The sequence below is a fragment of the Crinia signifera genome, chromosome 8 (genome assembly GCF_055691185.1).
Source record: "Crinia signifera chromosome 8, ASM5569118v1, whole genome shotgun sequence".
NCBI lineage: Eukaryota > Metazoa > Chordata > Amphibia > Anura > Myobatrachidae > Crinia > Crinia signifera.
In genome coordinates, this window is record NC_139224.1 from 97,948,317 (window position 1) to 97,968,932 (window position 20,616).

The 20,616-nt window shown below is 42.5% G+C and overlaps 1 protein-coding gene across 4 annotated transcripts in view; it reads right to left on the reverse strand.

Moving 5' to 3' along the window:
• Positions 1-4,876: 4,876 nt before the first annotated feature.
• Positions 4,877-20,616, reverse strand: part of WDR47 (WD repeat domain 47) — a 61,350-nt gene continuing 45,610 nt past the window's right edge. For all 4 annotated transcript variants that reach the window (XM_083156852.1, XM_083156850.1, XM_083156849.1 and 1 more), the window contains 5 exons: positions 20,371-20,540; positions 18,445-18,615; positions 18,053-18,184; positions 14,800-15,018; positions 4,877-7,247 (listed from right to left, as the gene is read on the reverse strand). In XM_083156852.1, coding sequence (XP_083012978.1) covers positions 7,105-7,247; positions 14,800-15,018; positions 18,053-18,184; positions 18,445-18,615; positions 20,371-20,540 — 835 coding nt within the window. In that variant the 3' untranslated portion in view covers positions 4,877-7,104. The remainder of the gene's footprint in view (positions 7,248-14,799; positions 15,019-18,052; positions 18,185-18,444; positions 18,616-20,370; positions 20,541-20,616) is intronic.

Genomic DNA, 20,616 nt, shown 5'->3' on the forward strand with positions numbered 1-20,616 from the left:
AACCCCAAAGCATGATTGATCCACCACCATGCTTAACAGTTGGACAGAGGTTCTTTTCATTAAATTCTGTTCCCTTCCTTCTCCAAACGTACTTTGCTCATTCCGGCCAAAAAGTTCTATTTTAACCTCATCGGTCCACAGAACTTGATTCCAAAATGCATCAAGCTTGTGTATATATATTCTTTTGCAAACTTCAAACGCAAATATTTGTGGCGAGGAGGTAGAAGAGGTTTTCTTCTGATGACTTTTCCATGAAGACCATATTTGTACAAGTATCTCTTTATAGTGGAATAGTGTACCACAACTCCAGTGTCTGCCAGATCTTCCTGGAGGGATCGTGCAGTCAAACGTGGATTTTGACTTGTTTTTCTCACAATCATGCGAGCTGTTCTGTCTGATATTTTTCTTGGTCTTCCAGATCTTGCTTTAACTTCCACTGTTCCTGATGACTGCCATTTCTTAATTACATTCTTAACAGAGTATCTGGGCATCTGATAACGCTTTGCTATCTTCTTCTAGCCTTCTCCTGCTTTGTGAGCGTCAACTATTCCCATTTTCAGTGTTCTACACAACTGCTTAGCACCCATGGTGCTGATTGTTGGGGCAAGGTCAGATGAGTCTGGGCGTTTAAAACCTTTGAGATTGAGATTGTTTTGGCTTCAGGTTAGGAAGTTTGTGCAGGATCACTTCGAATTATGTACTTTTTACAGATCAATGGGCTATTTTTGGTATATTACCAGAGGACCAAAGAACAACTTGAGGGAGCAATCGACTTTTGGTGATTGGCCTTACGCGCGACTGTGCTAACATTTTGCAGACATGGATTGACGCTACCCCCCCCCCCCCCCCTTGCAGTTGTTCGGGGCAAATATATTTCAGGTTTTCAACATGGAGTGGATTGAGTGTCTACTGAACAAAGAACGCTATACGAAGAAGCTCTTTGACACATGGGAGAGTTACATAACAGTACTCTCTTTGGAAATTAGAACAAAACTTCATAATTCCTTCAAGGATACCCAATGGTATATGTTGAAAATTATTTCCGGGGACCCCCCGATATTATTGGATGTCATGGTGATATTCTAACACAATTCATGAATAATGACAGCCCTGGGCCATAATAATTTGTGGATAGGTTGTATATTATATACGAAAAAAAGACATGGACACATTACATTTTTCCAAAGTTTTTATTAACTGCTGACAATGTATGTTTTGATTGATAGTATTAAACAATGATGTAAATGTTTCGATGTCTATGCTAAATTCTGTTCAATTCATTATACTTGTAATCGGATTGTAAATTGTGACTCACAGTGTTTCAATAAAACATGTTTATAAATAAAAAATAAAAAATGCAGCCAGAGCGGTTGTCCCAGTCAAATGGCGTTCCACAACACCACCGTCTGTCTGGGATTGGTGCCAAAGATTAGACTTATATATGTATATGGACGACGTTTTCTTGTCCTCCCCAGAAAAACAACCTGACTTTAATGCTCCTTGGTTTGGCTGGTTGGAGTTCAAACTTACACCCACATATAGGGACCTGCTTCCTCATCCACCCTCCCGGTGAGATTTGATGGTCTCCTGGTTCCCGATAACTTAACTACCAGAAAAAAAAAAGGGTGTCTGGCATTAATTTGAAGAGAGACGGCTCTCACTGACAGAGATCCTGATATAATAAGCTTATATCATTTAAATATCATCTCAACTCCCCCCACTAGTATCCTTACCTCATGTGTCTCCCCCCCCCCCCGTTTTTCTGTCATTACTCCAGTTTAACAAAAATTGTTATAGATGTCTAATTATTATAAATCATAATATCATATAACAATGTATCTCTCTATTTACGCTGTATTGTACCTTATCTAAATGATAATTGCTTGACACGTCAACAAACTTTTTTGAAAACTCAATAAATAATTTATCCCCCCAAAAAAACCCTTTGAGATTGACATCACCTAGTCCTTCCAGATGATGACTGAGAACAATCCATGACACTGCCAGGTCTCAGCTGTCCAAAGGGGGCGGTGTATGCTATAAACTCTGCAGGGTGCCCAAACTTTTGCAGACGCCATTTTTTGTTTTCTGTTATTTTGAAAGTGTAAAGTGTAACTTTTTTTGACATTATAAGAATGTGTAATCTGTAACTTGATGCCTTTTGGAGATTTTTCCATCTTTCCTTCTTTTTGCACATTAATATATATATATATATATATATATATATATATATATATATATATATATATATATATATATATATATATATATATACATATACATATACACACACATATACACATATATATATATATATATATATATATATATATATATATATATATATATATATATATATATACACATATACATATATATATATATACACGAGGGTTTGTTCGGCACTCCGGACAAAAAGGTTGAGCACCGCGGTGCCTTCCTCCGCAATCAGTATAGAAGAGGTGAACCAGGGGCTTGTGGTGGGGCTCCCAGAAATAAGGCGGCACTCACGGAATTGGTTTAAAGCAAATCAATGTATTAGAGGTGACACATGAGTGTCAGTCGTCTTGTCGACGTTTCAAGGTCACGCAGGACCTTTTCATCAGGACGTGCACAGCACTTTATGCACCCCTGCACGTCCTGATGAAAAGGTCCTGCGTGACCTTGAAACGTCGACAAGACGACTGACACTCATGTGTCACCTCTAATACATTGATTTGCTTTAAACCAATTCCGTGAGTGCCGCCTTATTTCTGGGAGCCCCACCACAAGCCCCTGGTTCACCTCTTCTATATATATATATATATATATATATATATATATATATATATATATATATATATATATATATATATATATATATATATTTCACGAAGAAGAAACTCTTAAATACTGCATATATCGTTATTAATCATATTCAATCTCTAGGGATTAATTGACAATGTCCAGCAATTTTCTTTACCTGACAATTAAGCTCACCATACACTAGCCAGTGTTTCATCCAACCAATAAATTAAACTATGGGCCTAATTCAGACTGAGGGGCAGATTTATTAAGCTCAGTGAACCAACCAATCAGCTCCTAACTGTGAAGTTCAGGCTTTGTTTGAAAAAATATGACAGGTAGGAGCTGATTGGGTGGTGATAAAAACCAAACACTTATCACTTCACAGAGCTTAATAAATCTACCCCTGTATCACAAAACACATTTTTAGCAAATGGACAAAACCATGTTTGATTGAAAGTGGGGCAAATGTAACATGTTATATTTCGGTGATGTATTTTGTTTCTATGCAGGGTAAATACTGGCTGCTTTATTTTTACACTGCAATTTAGTTTTCAGTTTGGACACATTTCACCCAAAATCAAGATTTTTTTTTTTAAACTGTCTATGGTGAACTACAAATCCTAGCTTTACCCATTGCCAGACAAAGCTTGCAATTTGAGAACAAATAGTTCTAGTTCTAGTGGTCCTGGCACCAAGGCCAGCTGTGGCCTGTAGTAGTTCTCCAAAGAAAAAGGTCTAATCATACAAGAAGACAAGTACATTAGAGTCTCTAGTTTGAGAAATAGATGCCTCACAGGTCCTCAACTGGCAGCAGTGGCATAGCTGGAAAATTTTTCTCCTCCATGCCCAAAAAATATTCCGACCCCCCCCCCCCCCAAGAAGGGGCAAGGCGATGGACTACGGGCGCCGCTGGCTGAGCGTGTCCCGCTCATTACATATGCACGGGGCGGGGACCCGCTCATTCAATATGCACTGCTCTGGGTCCCTGCTCATTAGCTATGCATAGAGCAGGACCAGCTCAGTGCTCACTGCTGCTGCCTGGGTCGCCTGTCAGTTCAGCCAATGACGCCCACCACAGACCCCGTTGGCGCAGCTCCCCCAAGTCACCCCTGCCACATATGTAGCTACGCCACTGACTGGCAGCTTCATTAAATGGTACCCGAAAACACCAGTGTCAACGTGTACAGTGAAGAGGTGGTTCCGGCATGCTGGCCTTCTAGGCGGAGTAGCAAAGAAAAAGCCATATCTGAGACTGGCCAATAAAAGGAAAATATTAATATGAGCAAATGAACACAGACATTGGACAGAGGAATATGGAAAAAAAAGTGTTATGTACAGACAAATAGAAGCTTGAGGTGTTTGGATCACACAGAACATTTGTGAGACACAGAACAAGTGAAAAGATGCTGAAAGAGTTCCTGACACCATTTGTCAAGCATGGCGGAAGTAATGTGATGGTCTGGGGCAGCTTTGCTGCTGATAAAATGGGAGATTTGTACAAGGTAAAATGGATTTTAAATAAGGAAGGCTATCACTCCATTTTGCAACACTATGCCATACCCTGTGGACAGCGCTTCATTGGAGCCAATTTCTGCCTCCAAAAGTACAATCTGGTCTCTGTAGAATTTCACAACATCCACATTATTATTGTATTAAAAAAGGGACCCCGGACCTGTATTTACTTTAATGTGCACAGGGACACTTTTCAGCAATGGATATACGAGCACAGGGACACTTTTCAGCAATGGATATACGAGCATGTGAGCTGCTCACGCGTCCACTGGATCGCCAGATACCTGTGGATGGTGCGCTGGTGGACACACAGAGCGGGCTCCATCTGTAATTAAATGTTTTGGTTCTTCTTACGCCTTAACATGCCATTCTTATGGTATAACTAGGATACCTGGATGGCGCGACTGCAGCAGTGAGGAGTGTGGCTAGATCTGTATACATTAATATCTGCATAAAGCACACGTATACATAGCAAGGTTTCCCTTTTGCAGCAACAAGGTCAGGTTAATTATCCAACAGGTATCACTACCTATGCTAGTTTTTCTCAGTTTCTACACAGGTGATCAGAATTGTCAACTGAAATAATGAATCTTGGATGTCTTTATTCATACTGCAGCACAGTTACATTTCCATAGTAACATTTCCACATTAAATAGGTAAAAAATATCTGCATACAGTGCACAGAAAATTGTGTATGTTAAAAGAACAAAAATGGTAATTCCACTTTATATCAAATAAATAAAACATTCCTAAATCTTATTTAGGTTTTTTTTTTTTTTTAATTTAACAAAAATAAAAAATATACAATATGAACAAAATAATCTAAGAATATTAGCATTTACATTAGTGGATACAGCTTTAAACCTCTCTTACTGGCAGTGGGAATTGGTCCCATACAGCAGAAAAAATGGTTTTACACAACACAAAAGTGCAATACTTTAATATCCAAGTTAGTCTTGCATTAAAAAGGGAAACCAAAACGAAATGTTTCAATGTTTCATGCTAATGTGCCATGCTGTAATTTACACAATGCTCCCTCTCTGACACCAAGTGGTTTGCAAGTGTAATCACGAGCCACAGTGACACTATACTGACCCCATCACTGCCTGTGCAATGTATTACTGGCCGCGTAACAAGCAGAGGGTATGCAGAGCGATCTGGCTTATCGCATCTATTAAAACTGTAAGACAACAATATCACTGGATAATTCTAGCAGCATTTCACCTACAATAAAAATCAGCATACAGCACTGGATATTAGTGTAGAGCATCTGAATTTGCTTTGTATGATGGTGGTATATTTGTTCTTTTGAGCTCGCCTATAAAGAGTAAATACCTGTACATACGTCACCGGACTTCTGAAAGCCAAAAAACTAGGTGGACTAAAAACAAAAAGGGTTACTGAATGGTGTCCAGCGTTTGTAGCAAACGGTGGAACAGTTGTGTTCTGGTGGAATAAAGTCACCTGTTTATTCTAGAAAGGGACTTGAAATATGAAGAAATGAACATTGTAATTTCTGTTTGATATTAAAAACATTATTATGGCAACAGAAGAAAATGTACTTCTAAATATAACACACTGTAACCTGTAAGTGCCTTATGTAACAGATCCATAAGGAAAATTGTTCTTGGTAAATGGACAGCAGAGATGCACTTGAGCTGTAGTGTTCCCCTTAAAGTGCACATGCACAAAGACTTTTTCTCTTGGTGCAATCATTTTAAATGCATTCCCACAATTCTAAATCAGTAACTGATTGTTTAAAAGTATGATTTTCCAAGTTTTAGAAATTCAGATTGCACTGGACAAGGTGTGTACCTAGATTGCATGAACATAATGGCAGAGAATTTTTGTTTTCTGTATATGCTTAATATACAAAATTTCTAGCGTTGTTGAGTGTGGGCACTTGTACATGGGATTTCTACTTTGGAAATTTTAGAATTTAAGAGATTCACAACTAACAAATGAAAAACCTTAGTTATTCATCAAGGTATGTGTTCTATAGCCACAAAAGCTTTGACATTGGTACTTGCCACAATACTTCAACTTGTGACAGAACCACAAGTGCTCAAATTATCCCTCACACTAAATGTGCATGGTCGACTAAGAGTGCTCCCCATAAGTCACTCAATAAGGAGCAACGTTATCGGAATCTAACTGACGGACTTCCTTATGCCAATTATAGAAATGAATGGCAAGATTTCAACCATTGGCCTACTACTGACAATTCCATAATGTAGTACATGCAATAGTGTGCAATACTATTATTTTTTTATCAAAGGGTAACTGTGCTAATGCCTCTGCTTCCAGAAATAGAAGGCAAAGTAAACGAAACAAACAAACAAAAAAAAGATATACATAAACAAACAAAATACAATTTTCTGGAGATATCTGTGGTAGTATATAACCTTACGAAGTCTTTGAGATTGGACAGACGGCGCAGTTTGCTGAAAAAGCACAATCATGTAATGTCTTCGCTTTGCTTCTTTTTTTGCAAAAATAAAGCACAAAAAAAAGAAAGACACACTTCTCACTGTGGAGGTAAGAGTGGACACCTAGGATTTGCCCAGAGTGAATCTCATCCACTGCTAAATTGAAGCTTGAGTAACTATACTTCACCTTTGCATTTGTCCACTTTTATTTTCATGGATAATATGGTGGAACTATTTTTTTGTTTTGGGTTGCAGGTGTTGAGTAACGACCCTCTCTGCAGCTTAAGGATTCATCTGTAAATCGTGATCATGGCAGCCGCATAGATGCCATATCCGCCTCTTCAAGATAACCAGCTAAACCTTGAAAAGTATCTGGCTACGCATTGTAAGTCCAAAGTGATACAGTTCTGTCAGCGGAAGAGGACAGGAAAGAAAGATCTTGAGTGTGCCATCGGCACTGAATCACCTTGTCTTTGTGCTCACCAGCTTCAATGATCGGAAGAGGTTTTGTGAGATCACCTAATAAAAAGCAAAATATTAAAGGGATGTTACTTAACTAGAACATTAAATATATTTCTGGTTGATTTAACCATATTCCAATAAGTCACGCTGAACTCATTCATATGCATTATAATAAATGGCATGGGGTGAGTATTTAAACGGAAATGTTTTTGCCTATATCTCCTATACAAAAGTGCCAATATACATGTATATGATAGACTGTGGCATATTTGTCAAAACATTTTTACATTTGCAAACTACGTACAAGGGTTTTTTGATTAGTGTTTATGTGGTACTAATGCAAGGCTGCACATATCACCATTAATTACAGTAAAGCTAAAAGATTTATTGCCCAATCTGGCTGGTTGGCACAATAATCGAATCATATTTGAATGACAGTTTTTGTCTGTTTTCCAGCATTTCAAAGCAAATGGTCAACTGTCATTTGCTCCCATAAGGTACAAGATTTTTGTTCCAACCAGCCGGATTGGACAATAAATCTTAAGGTGTATGGCCAGCTTTACCTAACATCAGTTTTCATTAAACACATCCATGGATTGGAAGGAAAAGTCTATGCTATTGGCAGTCGCAAGCCACTAACTGAACACCTACATGTCCACATAATCCTTTTTAAGATATACAAGCAAATCTGCATGATAAAGTGCAATAACTATTTATACAAGTAGAAAATAAGCCTCTCAAAATAATTTTGAGAGCGGTTTTATTGACTTAAAAGAACATTCAAATGATATCTACAAATTGGACAACACAGCTGTGCCCATGGACTGGGTGACTGAGGCCTAAAAGATCAGTCGTATAGGTCTAAAGTGATTGTACTGCAGACTTAAGGTGCCCATACACTTTGAGATATGGGGCTGTACTTTTTGTGCTTTAAAATGTGCTGTGCGATTCTGGCACTTGTAGGGGGATGCGATGCGATTTTTTTAAAAGTTGATCGCTACTAATGGACATCGCATCGCATGTACTCCTGTACTGATGCGATGCAATGAAGCACAAAAAGTACTGCATGCAGATACGTTTTTGTGCTTTACAATATTGTACCTGCGGGGACGCGCATCGCATCCCCGCAGGTACACGGCGCGATTATCGCACATGAGATGCGTTTTGTACTTTAAAAGTGTACTTTTACGGATGCGATAATCGCAACATGTATGGGCACCTTTACACTGATTGCCAGAACAGAAAGTGTGAATAATGCCTTCCAATTGCCTTTTCTCCTAAGCAGTGTTTATTTTATAACATATGGGGGAAAGTGCAGGTCTGCTTTGCACACTAGCCACCAGATTAGAGTCTGCATTGTACAGTAGCCAACAGAATAGGCATCTGCTATAAACAGAATTAGGTCTTCCTATATTTGGCAACAGAATGATCCCAGTATACAATACAAATAATGAGGAGAATAACAGGTAAGAAAGATTTGTCAGATTCAAGGGAGCTCCAATACGTCTGATAGTGGAAGTGCAGTAGCAGTGGGAAGTACATCAGCGTCCCACTTGTGTTAGACGGTAGTATCGTGGACCATTTCTTAAAATCAAATTATGTGGCAGGGACTAAACGTCTGGTCACATTTGTAGGTAAGTGACTTTGTGAACAACAATTCAGATGAATGATTTGTATTAACATTAGAAACTTAACAAAAGCAAGGATTATACTCACGATAATACCTTTTCTTCGGAATACTTCATGGCAGCCATTACATTGGGTTCATCCCTCTCTCCTCTCCAATTAGACAGGTAGTTTTTTCCCCTAGGATCCAGCCCCTTCCTCTATATAATCTGGCACCTCCCCCTAGACCGTAGTCTTTGACTGTCTCCGTCCTGATCCTAGGGAAAAAACACAAATAGGGAGGGCCAACAAATTTTTGGGCTGCCATGAAGTATTCCGAAGAAAAGGTATTATCGTGAGTATAATCCTTGCTTTCTCCTTCATACTTCATGGCAGCCATTACATTGGGATGTACCAAAGCAGTAGGGTGGGTTATACTATACCTCAAGCCAAGACTTGCTTAAGAACTTCACTTCCAAAGCTTGAGCCCGCAACATCCAATGCATAATGCTTAGAGAAGGTATGCAAGGAAGACCAGGTGGCTGCTTGACAAATTTCCTTAGCCGAAACTTTGGCCTCTCTCGCCCAGGAAACCGCCATTGCCCTTGTCGAGTGAGCCTTAATACCCTCGGGAATTTCACGCCCCACCTTCTTGTAAGTAAATGCAATTACTTCCTTTAGCCACCTTGACATTGACTGTTTTGACGGAGCCAAACCTTTCTTTGCCCCCTGGGGAATCACGAATAATGCTTCTGACTTCCTGAACCCCGTAGTCCTGTGTAGATATATCTTGATAGCTCTCAAGACATCTAAGGTATGCAATTTTTCCTCTTTCTTCGTCAGAGGATTTTGGAAAAAACAAGGCAAAACTATTTCTTGACTTAAATTAAATGAGGAAACCACCTTGGGTAGAAAGGACGGCCTCGTCCTCAGCACTACCCGATCCGGGAAAATCTTCAAATACTGTTCTTTAATGCACAGAGCATGAATCTCTCCCACTCTTTTTGCTGAAGTTATTGCAACTAAAAATAACATCTTCCATGTTAGAAACTTCAACTTCGCTCTATCCAATGGCTCAAACGGAGCCTCCATTAGTCCATTCAAAACCAAATTAAGATCCCACTGGGGGATTATCGACCTAACTCTAGGCCGGATCTTCTTGAGAGCCTGACAAAATCTTTTAATTAAGCTATGTTCTGCTAGTTTCCTGTCTAGCAGCGCACTCAGTGCCGAAATCTGGACCTTGAGTGTTGAAGCCGACAGCCCTTTGTTAAGCCCATCACAAAGGAACTGTAACACTTGAGGAATGTTTGCTTTGGGAAAGGTGAACTTGCCCTGGGACCATTTTGCGAACACCCGCCATATTCTGTAATAGATCTCTGACGATACTTTCTTCCTCGCTTGGAGAAGTACTTCAATGACTTCTGGGGATAAATTTTTGTCTCTTAGTTGTCGCCTTTCAATTTCCAGGCCGCTAAATTCAATTTGTGAGGCTCTAGGCAATTGACTGGGCCCTGCTTGAGCAGATCTTGAGTCACTGGAAGAAACACTGGACCCGCCATCGCCATGCTCTCTAACATGGGGAACCAAGCCCTCCTGGGCCAGTAGGGTAGGATAGCTATGACTTGGACCCCCTCCGTTCTGACCTTCCACAATGTCCTGTGAATGAGGGAGATTGGAGGGAACACATACCCCAGGTGAAACTCCCAACTCTGCGATAGGGCGTCCACTCCGCTCGACCCCCAAGCCGGGTACCGTGAGTAGAACTGTGGCAACCTCTTGTTGACTGCTGAAGCCATGAGATCCACCTCCGGTTGACCGAATTGCTCCACTATTTCTTGAAATACTGAGTCCTTCAGTTCCCATTCGCCAGGAACCACGCTTGTGCGGCTCAGATAATCTGCGAGCCGATTGTCCTCCCCCAGAACGTGGAGCGCTGATATGGACAACAGGTTTTCCTCGGACCAACACATGATGTTCCGCACCTCTCCTAAGAGCACGTGACTCCGTGTACCTCCTTGTCTGTTGACATAGGAGACAGTAGTGGCGTTGTCCGAAAAAATGCGCAGGTGCGCCCCTCGGATATCCTCGCTGAAGAACTCTATTGCCTTCCACACGGCTCTTAGTTCTCTGTGATTGGAGGAGAACTCTGACTCGTCCCGGGACCACAGACCCTGACATGTCTTGCCCAGACCATGAGCCCCCCAACCCATGGCGCTGGCGTCTGTGGTGATCACCCTGTAACGGGGACTTGCCAGCGAAGACTTTCTTGGTAGTAGCTGATCGGCCTCCCACCATCTTAAGGATTCTTTGACTGCCTCTGAGATCTTTATCCTCCTTTCCAGCGGCACTCGTCTTTTCGAGTAACCTAGAAGGGACCACTGGAGCGGCCTCATCCTCCATCTGGCCCATGGGATTATGTCCACCGTGGACGCCATCATCCCCAAAAGACTCATTGCTGACCTGAGCGGTACGCGATCCTCCTCGTAGATTATTGAGATTAGCTGCTGGATTTTCTCGCATCTCTTCGTGGACAAGGACACCTGAAACCTCACGGTATCCACCAGCACCCCTAGAAACTGGAGACTCTGTGTGGGCTTTAGACAGCTCTTCTCCCAGTTTAATAGCCACCCATGTTCCTGAAGAAACTGAATGGTGTAGTCTCTTGCTGTGACCACCTCTTCCTCTGAAGGTGCCACGATCAACAGATCGTCTAGATATGCCCATATCATGACTTTCCTTTTCCTCAGTTCTTCTATCAACACCACTAGAACCTTGGTGAAGACCCTTGGAGACGAGGTGAGGCCGAAGGGCAGACAGGTGAACTGGAAATGATCGTGACCTATGCAGAATCTCAGATACTTTCTGTCGTCTGGGGAAATGGGAATATGGAAGTAGGCGTCTTTTAGGTCGATGGAGACCATAAAATCGTTTCTTTTCAACCCCATCAGGATCGATTTTGTAGTCTCCATGTGGAACTTTCTTTTCTTTATGCGCAAGTTTAATCTTCTTAAATCTAGTATAGTTCTGTAACCTCCAGAACTCTTGCTGACTATGAAGAGACGAGAATAAAAACCGGCTCCTTTCTCTTCCTCCGGGACTCTCACCACTGCTCCTGATGCGATGAGTCCCCTTAAACTTAAATTTAGAGCTTCCCTTTCTATCTCCGAAACTGGGATCTCTGAAACACAAAATTTTGCCACTTTTGGCCTTGATATGAATTCCAGGTGATAGCCAATCCTGACTACCTCCAGAACCCATCTGTCTCGGACGGTTTGTTCCCAGACGCGAGCGAAGCCCAACAGCCTTCCCGCTACCTGAGCCTGCTCCACCATGGGACCACCGTCACTGTTTTTGTGTGGCTCCCGAACTTTCGCCTCTTTTCTTGACGTATTGCCGAAAAAAGGCTCTGGACGTCCCCTGGGCGTATCTGTCCCGGACCGACCTGCCCGGCCTGTAGGATTTGGCCTGTCTATATGCTTGTCTGGAAGAATATGAGGCAAACCTCCCTCTTCTGTCCTGAGGTAATCTGACCGATTTACCACCTGACATTCTTTGAATCATCTGATCCAAGCGACTGCCGAAAAGGAAAGCACCTTCATAGGGCAATGTCGCTAGCTTGTTCTTCGAATGGGAATCTGCTGCCCATGACTTAAGCCATAAGGCCCTACGGGCCACCAACCCTGATGTCAGGGATTTTGCTGCAAAGTCAAGACCATCCAGGGAGGCCTCACACATATAGTCTACTGCCAGCTGAACCTGGGTAAGACTCTTGCCAATTTGATCACGGGAAACCTTTTCCTGTATGTCTTCCTGTAATGCAGAACACCAAATCCTGAGTGCCCGGGAAAGGGAGGCCATGGCCACACCTGACTTTAGCGAGACTGAGGCGGAGATATGCAATCTTTTTAGAGCACTCTCCATTTTTTTATCCATTGCGTCCTTCAGTGACGCCCCATCCTCCAGGGGAATGGTAGTACGAGTCGTCACTTCTGACACTGCTGCGTCGACTTTCGGTATATTACACCACTTAATGAATTCTTCATCCTCAATGGGAAACATCTTTTGAATTCTTTTAGTCGACCCTACTCTTTTGTCGACACCTTGCCATTCCTTAGCTAGGATATCCTTCACAACTTTATGTACTGGAAAAGATCTCCCTTTTTTGGAACGATCCTCAAACAATGCGTCAAACTCAGTTTTTGCAGGCTGTTTATAGTTAAGTGTCCTATAAAGATTTTTAAGCACTGCCTCTACCAACTCCACGTTAAATAGACGCTCGTCCTCCAATACTTCGCCTGACTCAGCTGATGAACCACCAGACTCATCCTTGTCCACATCATCATGTACAGACACATCCCCGTCATCCTTATCAAGGCTAGTCTGGGACCTGGACCTCTTATTCCCTGCATACTCCTCCTTGGAAATAAAGTTTTTCTTCATCCAGTCCCTCATCTCAGCTAGCTGGGCTGATATATTCATTCCAACATCCTTTTTTGTTAGACACTCTAAACATAGCACCGTCTCTCCAACAAAGGCTCTATCACATCCTGGACAGACTTTAGTATTCTTAGTTTTAGCCACTTTCTTTCTGGGCACTGAAGGCACACTATAAAACAAGAAAAAAGATACTAACTATCTGACTGATAAAAGGATTTCAAACAGCGTGTCCTCTATAAGAGGACTTACCTGGGCGGCGGTGTAACCCCTTTCTGAGAGGCATCCTCCATGGCAACAATTCCGGTTAGATAATCCAACAAAGCTTCTGCAGCTTTATCGCCTTGCGCCTGTAACACCGACCAGGCGCCTTTTAACTACCCGCTGCTTCAGCAGCCAGCGTCCCCCCCCCGCCGGCGCCAGCCTGGCGCGCACTTCCGCATAGCTGGAACGCACGCGGCCGTGACCCGCACGCCGCGTGCATCCGCCGGAAGTGACGCGCGCGCTACTGACGGCACCTGAATGTGTCTTGCCGGGGAAGACCGGCGTACTCTGAGCCGCACGCCAGAGCCTGTTCCCGGACATCGGAGATCACGCCGGAGCCGCCAGATAAGTGATACTCACATATGTTTAGGCGGGGAGAGGCGCTGTGGGTTTCTTACGCTGTCCTAGCCACCGGCCACCGGACACACTTTAGGCTTAAGGCACCGCCAGCCTTTACCGCCCAGGTCTCCGTAAGCATAACCAGCCTATCGGGTAAAATGGAAAATAAATAAGACAATTCTAACTAACTACCTGTCACAGACAGAAGGAGACAGGAAAAAGACTACGGTCTAGGGGGAGGTGCCAGATTATATAGAGGAAGGGGCTGGATCCTAGGGGAAAAAACTACCTGTCTAATTGGAGAGGAGAGAGGGATGAACCCAATGTAATGGCTGCCATGAAGTATGAAGGAGAAAGTATATTGCGGACCCCTCTGATGTAGTTTTTAATTAAAATAAAACAACTGGACCTTCTCTACTACTGATATGGTTATAGCCACAGTGTCTTACTGCTTGCCAATGAGATAACCCAAGATAACAGTGCTCTGATTATCTTTTACTGAAATACCACTGCGTGTTGTACTCTTACTCCAGTTTTGATACCACGGAAAAAAAATTCTAAAAAGAGGGCGAATATTTTGAGAATGCACTTTCACAAAACATTAGACAATTTACCCTTATTTAACATGTAATATTACAGAAACACTGGAAAGCCAAGTCATTTTTAGTCATAGTTACCCTTACGAAACAGTTTGAAGCAATGGGACAGATGTATTAAGCCTTAACAAGAGATAAATGCCAGTGTGATAAGGAGAGATAAACGTCCAGCCAATCAGCTCCTTACTGACTTTTTTCAAGCACAGCCTGTAACATGGCAGTTAGCAAGTGATTGGCTGGACGTTTATCTCTCCTTATCACATTTGCATTTATCTCTTGTTGTTAAGGCTTAATACATCTGCCCCAATGTTTGAATTGTTCCTATAAAATTATTAATGCATGTGTAAAATGTAAATGGACATGGCTACCTTGTAGGTCACTGACTTTGACCGTCATGTCATAAGACCCAGTGAGCAGGTAGTGAGCTCCAGGGGAGAAGCGGACTGAGCGCACATCACTGGCGTGTGGATGATAACTCTGCACCATTCGGCCTCCTCTAATGTCATACAGCATGCAGCTGGAGTCTTCCTGCCCTGTGGCAAGCAGCCTGCCACTAGGATCCACCGCCACCGATGCCACTGGACTTCCTGCAAGAGAGGACACAAACTTATTAAATAGTGAATCTGAATATCATACAGTAAAGGAAGGCAACAATATTGTGTGTGAGCATTAAAAAAAGCAACAAGTCCTATAAAGAACTTCACTAACACAGAAGTGGGCAAGATGCAAGAAGATATTAATATGTGCCGCCAAGGCAAGAGTCTCCAAAGGAACAAAACGTTTTTGTTATATTTTTGGCAAGTAATATAGAATATATTACTGAACGAGGAGAGGACGACAACTTAGGGAGATAATTAGCATGAAGCAAGCTTGTTCCCTGGAGCAAGTATGCAATGGACAGAGCCAGATACGTCAGGAGATGGAAGACCGGTGCACATGAGAACTCTTAGGGCAGTATTCAATGCTCTTGATTCACCGTTTTTTTTGGTAAACTGGGCTGTTTTTCAGCGAAACTGTGAATTTTTTTCTCCGAAAATGATATTGAGTAACAGGGAATGCCGGCCAATTCACCGTTTGATAGTCGCCGCAATTCTTTGGTGTATTTCAATGGGGTTTTTACTCTAATTTGCCAAAAATGTATTCAATGCTAAGATTGCTTTCACCGTAATTTTTGCAGAGTTTCACCGTTTTGCATTCGACACCTTATTTTGGTGAACTGAAATGTGTACTTATAATATAAATGTTTTATGTATACTTATAAAAATTTATTTTTTGGTGTCTAAAAATCAGTTTATTTATTATTTGCAGGATCTTGCTATTTTTTTTCTTTATTTCATTACATATGCACCGCCGCTGTCCCCCTGCTGCCTGTGCGCCGTATTGGGCAAGTTTCGCCTCAGGGGCAGCAAACCCCTGACGAGTTGAATAGGGTGGCAGCGCGGCGAATTGTGGACAACAGTGAATCACAGTGAGCGCATGGCGAATCCAAAACGCTGTGCGCTCGCTGGAGCATTGAATACTACCCTTAGAGTTGGGAGTGAGGAGAGGCAGCGGTTGATGGCACAGCAAAAGGACTGGAGGTGTGGATCCTAAGGAGATCAGAAAAGTTGGAGGAGGAGGAGGAGGAGGAGGAGGAGGAGGAGGAGGAAGAGGAGGAGGAGGAAGAAGAAGGGCTGAAGCCTTTCAAGGTAACTAGTCTAAAAAGGTACTCGTTTCCTAGCACGGCGCCCGTCATAGGTGATCGCATACCTGAACTTAAGGTATGCGATGGACGCGACCGACGCGATTTCAGGGCTATTTTTATCCTTTTCCCCGACAATTAAAACATCGCGTCCATCGACGCGATTTTACATAGGGAACAATGTTAAATGGGCCAATGGACCAGATTTTTCATTGTATACCCACCCTTATGGGTATTTTACATGTGAAATGCCCCCCCCCCCCCCCCATTGTTAACGCCACCCCACGATGAACGCCAACCTGAAGCGTGGCGAGCGCAGCAAGCCCGCGAGGGGCGGCGGTACGCGTCCTCCGACCTTTTCATACCCCCACTATCCACGTCGGCGTGGAGTTGATGTTATATATAGTTTGGCGAGCACAGCGAGCCAATGAGCCCGAAGCGTGGCGAGAGCAGCGCACCCCGCAAGGGGGCGCGTAATACCTGTGAAGTAATGCGCGTCCGCTTGCCATGCTTCGGGCTCGGTGGCTCGTCACACTATATAAAATCAACTCCACGCCGACGTGGATAGTGGGGGTATGAAAAGGTCGGAGGACACGTACCGCCGCCGCTCGCCACACTTCGGGTTGGCGTTCATCGTGGGGTGGCGTTAACAATGGGGGGGGGGGGCGTTTGACCCATCAGGGTGGGTATACAATGAAAATTGGGGTCATTTAACATTGGGCCCAATGTAAAATTGAGTCTCAGGGACCATTTTACATTGGTTCCAATGTAAAAAATCGCGTCGATTGCATCGCATGCAATTTGGTTGCATGCGATGGACGCGATTTTTTAGGACCCGATGGATACAATTAAAATAGCAGGCACCGTGCTAGGAAACAAGTACCGTCTAAAATTAAATGCGTGTGCGACAGGGAGCCAGTCTGGAGAATGGTAGAGGGAGGAGGCTGATAAAAAAAAAAAATGATAAAAAAGGAGAATTAAAATGATAAAAAATGATAAAAAAGGAGAATTGCATTAATCAGCAGCAATGAGAATCAGCTAATGTAGAAAGAGCATAATAAGGATATTTGAGAAGTGGACGTTTCAATAGCCAAAACAAAAGATAACAAGAGGGTGAATTACAGTTTTGGTTGTATTCAATGCGAGATGGTCTCTAAACCCGGACATATTACAAACGTTGGAGCAGCAGGATTGGAAAAGGAGCTGAATGTTGGAAGTGACAGAACGGTATGGCTCTCTGACAGCTGACTTACGGTTTATGTGAACTACTGAAGTACTAAAATACAGGTGAGTGCAGAACAGACTGCAGGGTATAAGGATATTGATGTCTGCTGCCTGCAAACTATACCAACATCTTGAAAAATGAACCTATAGCAAATTACACCCAAGTAACATATTACACATTACAGTATATGTAGTTATTCCAGAAAGTTGGGAGAGAGGTGGTGTGTGGCTACATTAGTCAGCTCATAGCAAGGAGACTACTAGTCAGTGAGTACAGTCTCCTATAGCAGACCGATCCAAAAGTACTGTGCCACTCCCTGACACTTAATGATGCAGCTTACTAGCATGATGTAACGTCACTACAGCGGCATATTACTAAGAAAAGCAATATCGGTTTACTTTGTCAAAAAAAGATTATTACTCACACTACAGGTCAGGAGAGAGGACTCGTGAGAGGCAGCCAAAGAAATGAGGTGGAAGGAAGAGTTAATCCTACCAGTGGAGCAGGGAGTTTTAGGGCCTAATTCAGACTTGATCGCAAAGAAGTTTTTTCTTTAATGGAAAAAAACATGTTGAATTGCAGGTGGAGAAATGGTCCATTGCCGGTGTAGAAATAAAGCAGCCAGTATTTACCCTGCACATGGCTTTCATTGACGTTATTTTATAAAAGGTTAGGGTCAGACGGACGGAGACGGTCTCTTTCAATGCCACTTTACCTGTTCCATGGAATGTAGTTCCGATCACACGGACACAGCTGGGCACCCGTAGGTCCCAAAACCGCACAGTCTTGTCTTGGGACCCTGATGCAATCATCCAACCACTCCATGTATAAAGTGCCAGTATATGCCCTGTCACAGAAACAGTCCATTTAATCACAGAAATTAACCTAATTAGTAACTACAGATAGGATGCAGTAACAAGAGTAAAATAACATAATTTGATACAAATCTAGAGTGGAGCGATTATTCTAAGCATATTAGTAAGTTGTATGAAAACAGATGCAGATGGTAACCCATAGCAACCAGATAAGCATGGCCACTTTAACCTAATGGGTAGCTCTAACTTATGGCACTATATTCCTCTCTACCACATTTCTACTAAGACTTACCTGTGTGACCACTTAACGCATGGAGCCCTTGCCCACGCTGACAATCTGTGGTGTAGATATTGCAGTCTCCAGCTCCTGCACTGATTAATATCGCACCTCCACTCTCCGGCCCCTCCATAAATGCCAAGTCTCTAATCGTACCATCATGCATGCTGAATTCTAGGTCTGGACCTGAAGAGACAAGAGATTAAAATATAGTGGGTACGCCCCTTAATAAATATCAATGTTTTATCTTATTAAAGTTATCTAGTTACTGGCATATCTTACAAAAGCCTATAATAAATTGTTACATTATGATCATTTTATTGTTGCAAAAAATTGGTCTATTGGAAAAAAATATGTCCGATTGTATTTCATACACACTTCAGTGAGGGACTTCAGCAAGTAATAAACTCATTCCTATGCTTTCATTTCTTACATGGATGGGAGGCAATACTGGTGTTCTTGTGATTCAAACTAACAGGCTGACTATAAGAAGTGAAATAAGGAGATAAAAACAGGCAAAATTATGGATATTTTTAATTACCGGTAAATCCCTTTCTCAGAGTCCATAGGGGACACTGGAAGGCAGGTTTACATTGGGGTATAGCAACTTTGAGCGCATATGGGGCATAACTGAAGCAGACGGCTTCACCAAACCCATAGCGGATGTAAGGGCCTGCACCAATTTAGCCAAAGCCCAAGCCCACAATGGTTCAGGCGGGGGGAATGGGGTACATTAGAATCTAGACATTCTGGCAGCCACAGTTAAGAGGACAAATCTGGCATAACTTCAGTGAAAGCGGAGACCCACCCAGGAGTATCATCCTATCAAGCCAACGCCAGAGGCAATGAAGAATCAGTACAAGTCTCACAATAAAGAAAGAGATCCTCAGGACTCTGTATAATCTTAATTTTACATCCTTTACATGAGTCTTCAAACAGTGGCCCTCCAGATGTTGTGGAACTACATGTCCCAGCATGCCCTGACAGTTTTGGTAAGCTCTGATAGGAAAACATGTGGCAATGCATGTTGGAACATGTCGTTTCACAACATCTGGAGGGCCACAGTTTGAAGACCCATGCTTTACATGATAAAAATTTCTGAGAGCTCTTACCAGCAGCCTTGCCGGTCATTCTCATACTGACGTAAACACAAAGTATACAAACAAACAGAGGGAGAGAAAGAAGGTGATAGGGGAGGGAGGAGTACCACAGCTTGCCGTCGCATCTTGCTATAGAGCATTGAGTATACCCCTTAGAGCAGGCATGTCCAAACTATGGCCCTCCAGCTGTTGTGAAACTATACATCCCAGCATGCCTTGCAATCGTTTTAGCATTCCCTAATAGCAAAATAGCAATACTGTGGCAAGGCATGATGGGAATTGTAGTTTCACAACATCTGGAGGGCCATAGTTTGGACATACCTGCCTTAGAGTAATCTACTACTCTCCATTGTGCTGTTTTGGACACACACAGCGTATCCCTGATTCACCAGATAAAGTGGAGTCTCACTAACAGGGCTTTTTCTTTAACAAATCATGTCCGACAAATGAAAGATCGAATGATGTAATAGGAAGGGGATGCATTTGCATTAAGTGCTATATTAAACCCTGCGGGGCTGTGTTTGACTACAGAGAAACCGTTTGCTCCATTTATTTGGATTATGTGTGTGGTATGTTCTACACTCTTTGCAGTTTACAACCCGAGTGTGCCCAATTCTACACCAAGACTTGCTTACAATGGATCAGGATGTACAATATATTCCAGGTGGCACACAAGAGGGTACAGGTCGTGTCACGATGCACAAATGAGTGCAAGGATGTTCTACAGCTCAATTAGCATCACACAATACTGTAATTGTTGCAGAAGAGGGAACATGTAACAATGACACAAAACTTAATACTAAGTTCTGAAGTGTAAGTGCTAAAATGCATTTGCCCTTACCAGTTGCATTGCAGGTCTCTGCATTGAAAGGCAGTACTTTGACATACTTGTCATTAGAACCTGTAGCAAGAAGTTGCCCACAGGGACTCCATGCCACACAGTATATTGAACCCTTGTGATGCTTGTTCCTCTTAAACCGAACCACAGGTTGTGTATGTCTGTTTGCAACACTGAGGAAAAGAAGATAATAATTACAACTGTGGCATACTCTAGAATATCTCATCATAAACATAATGATCCAGATCT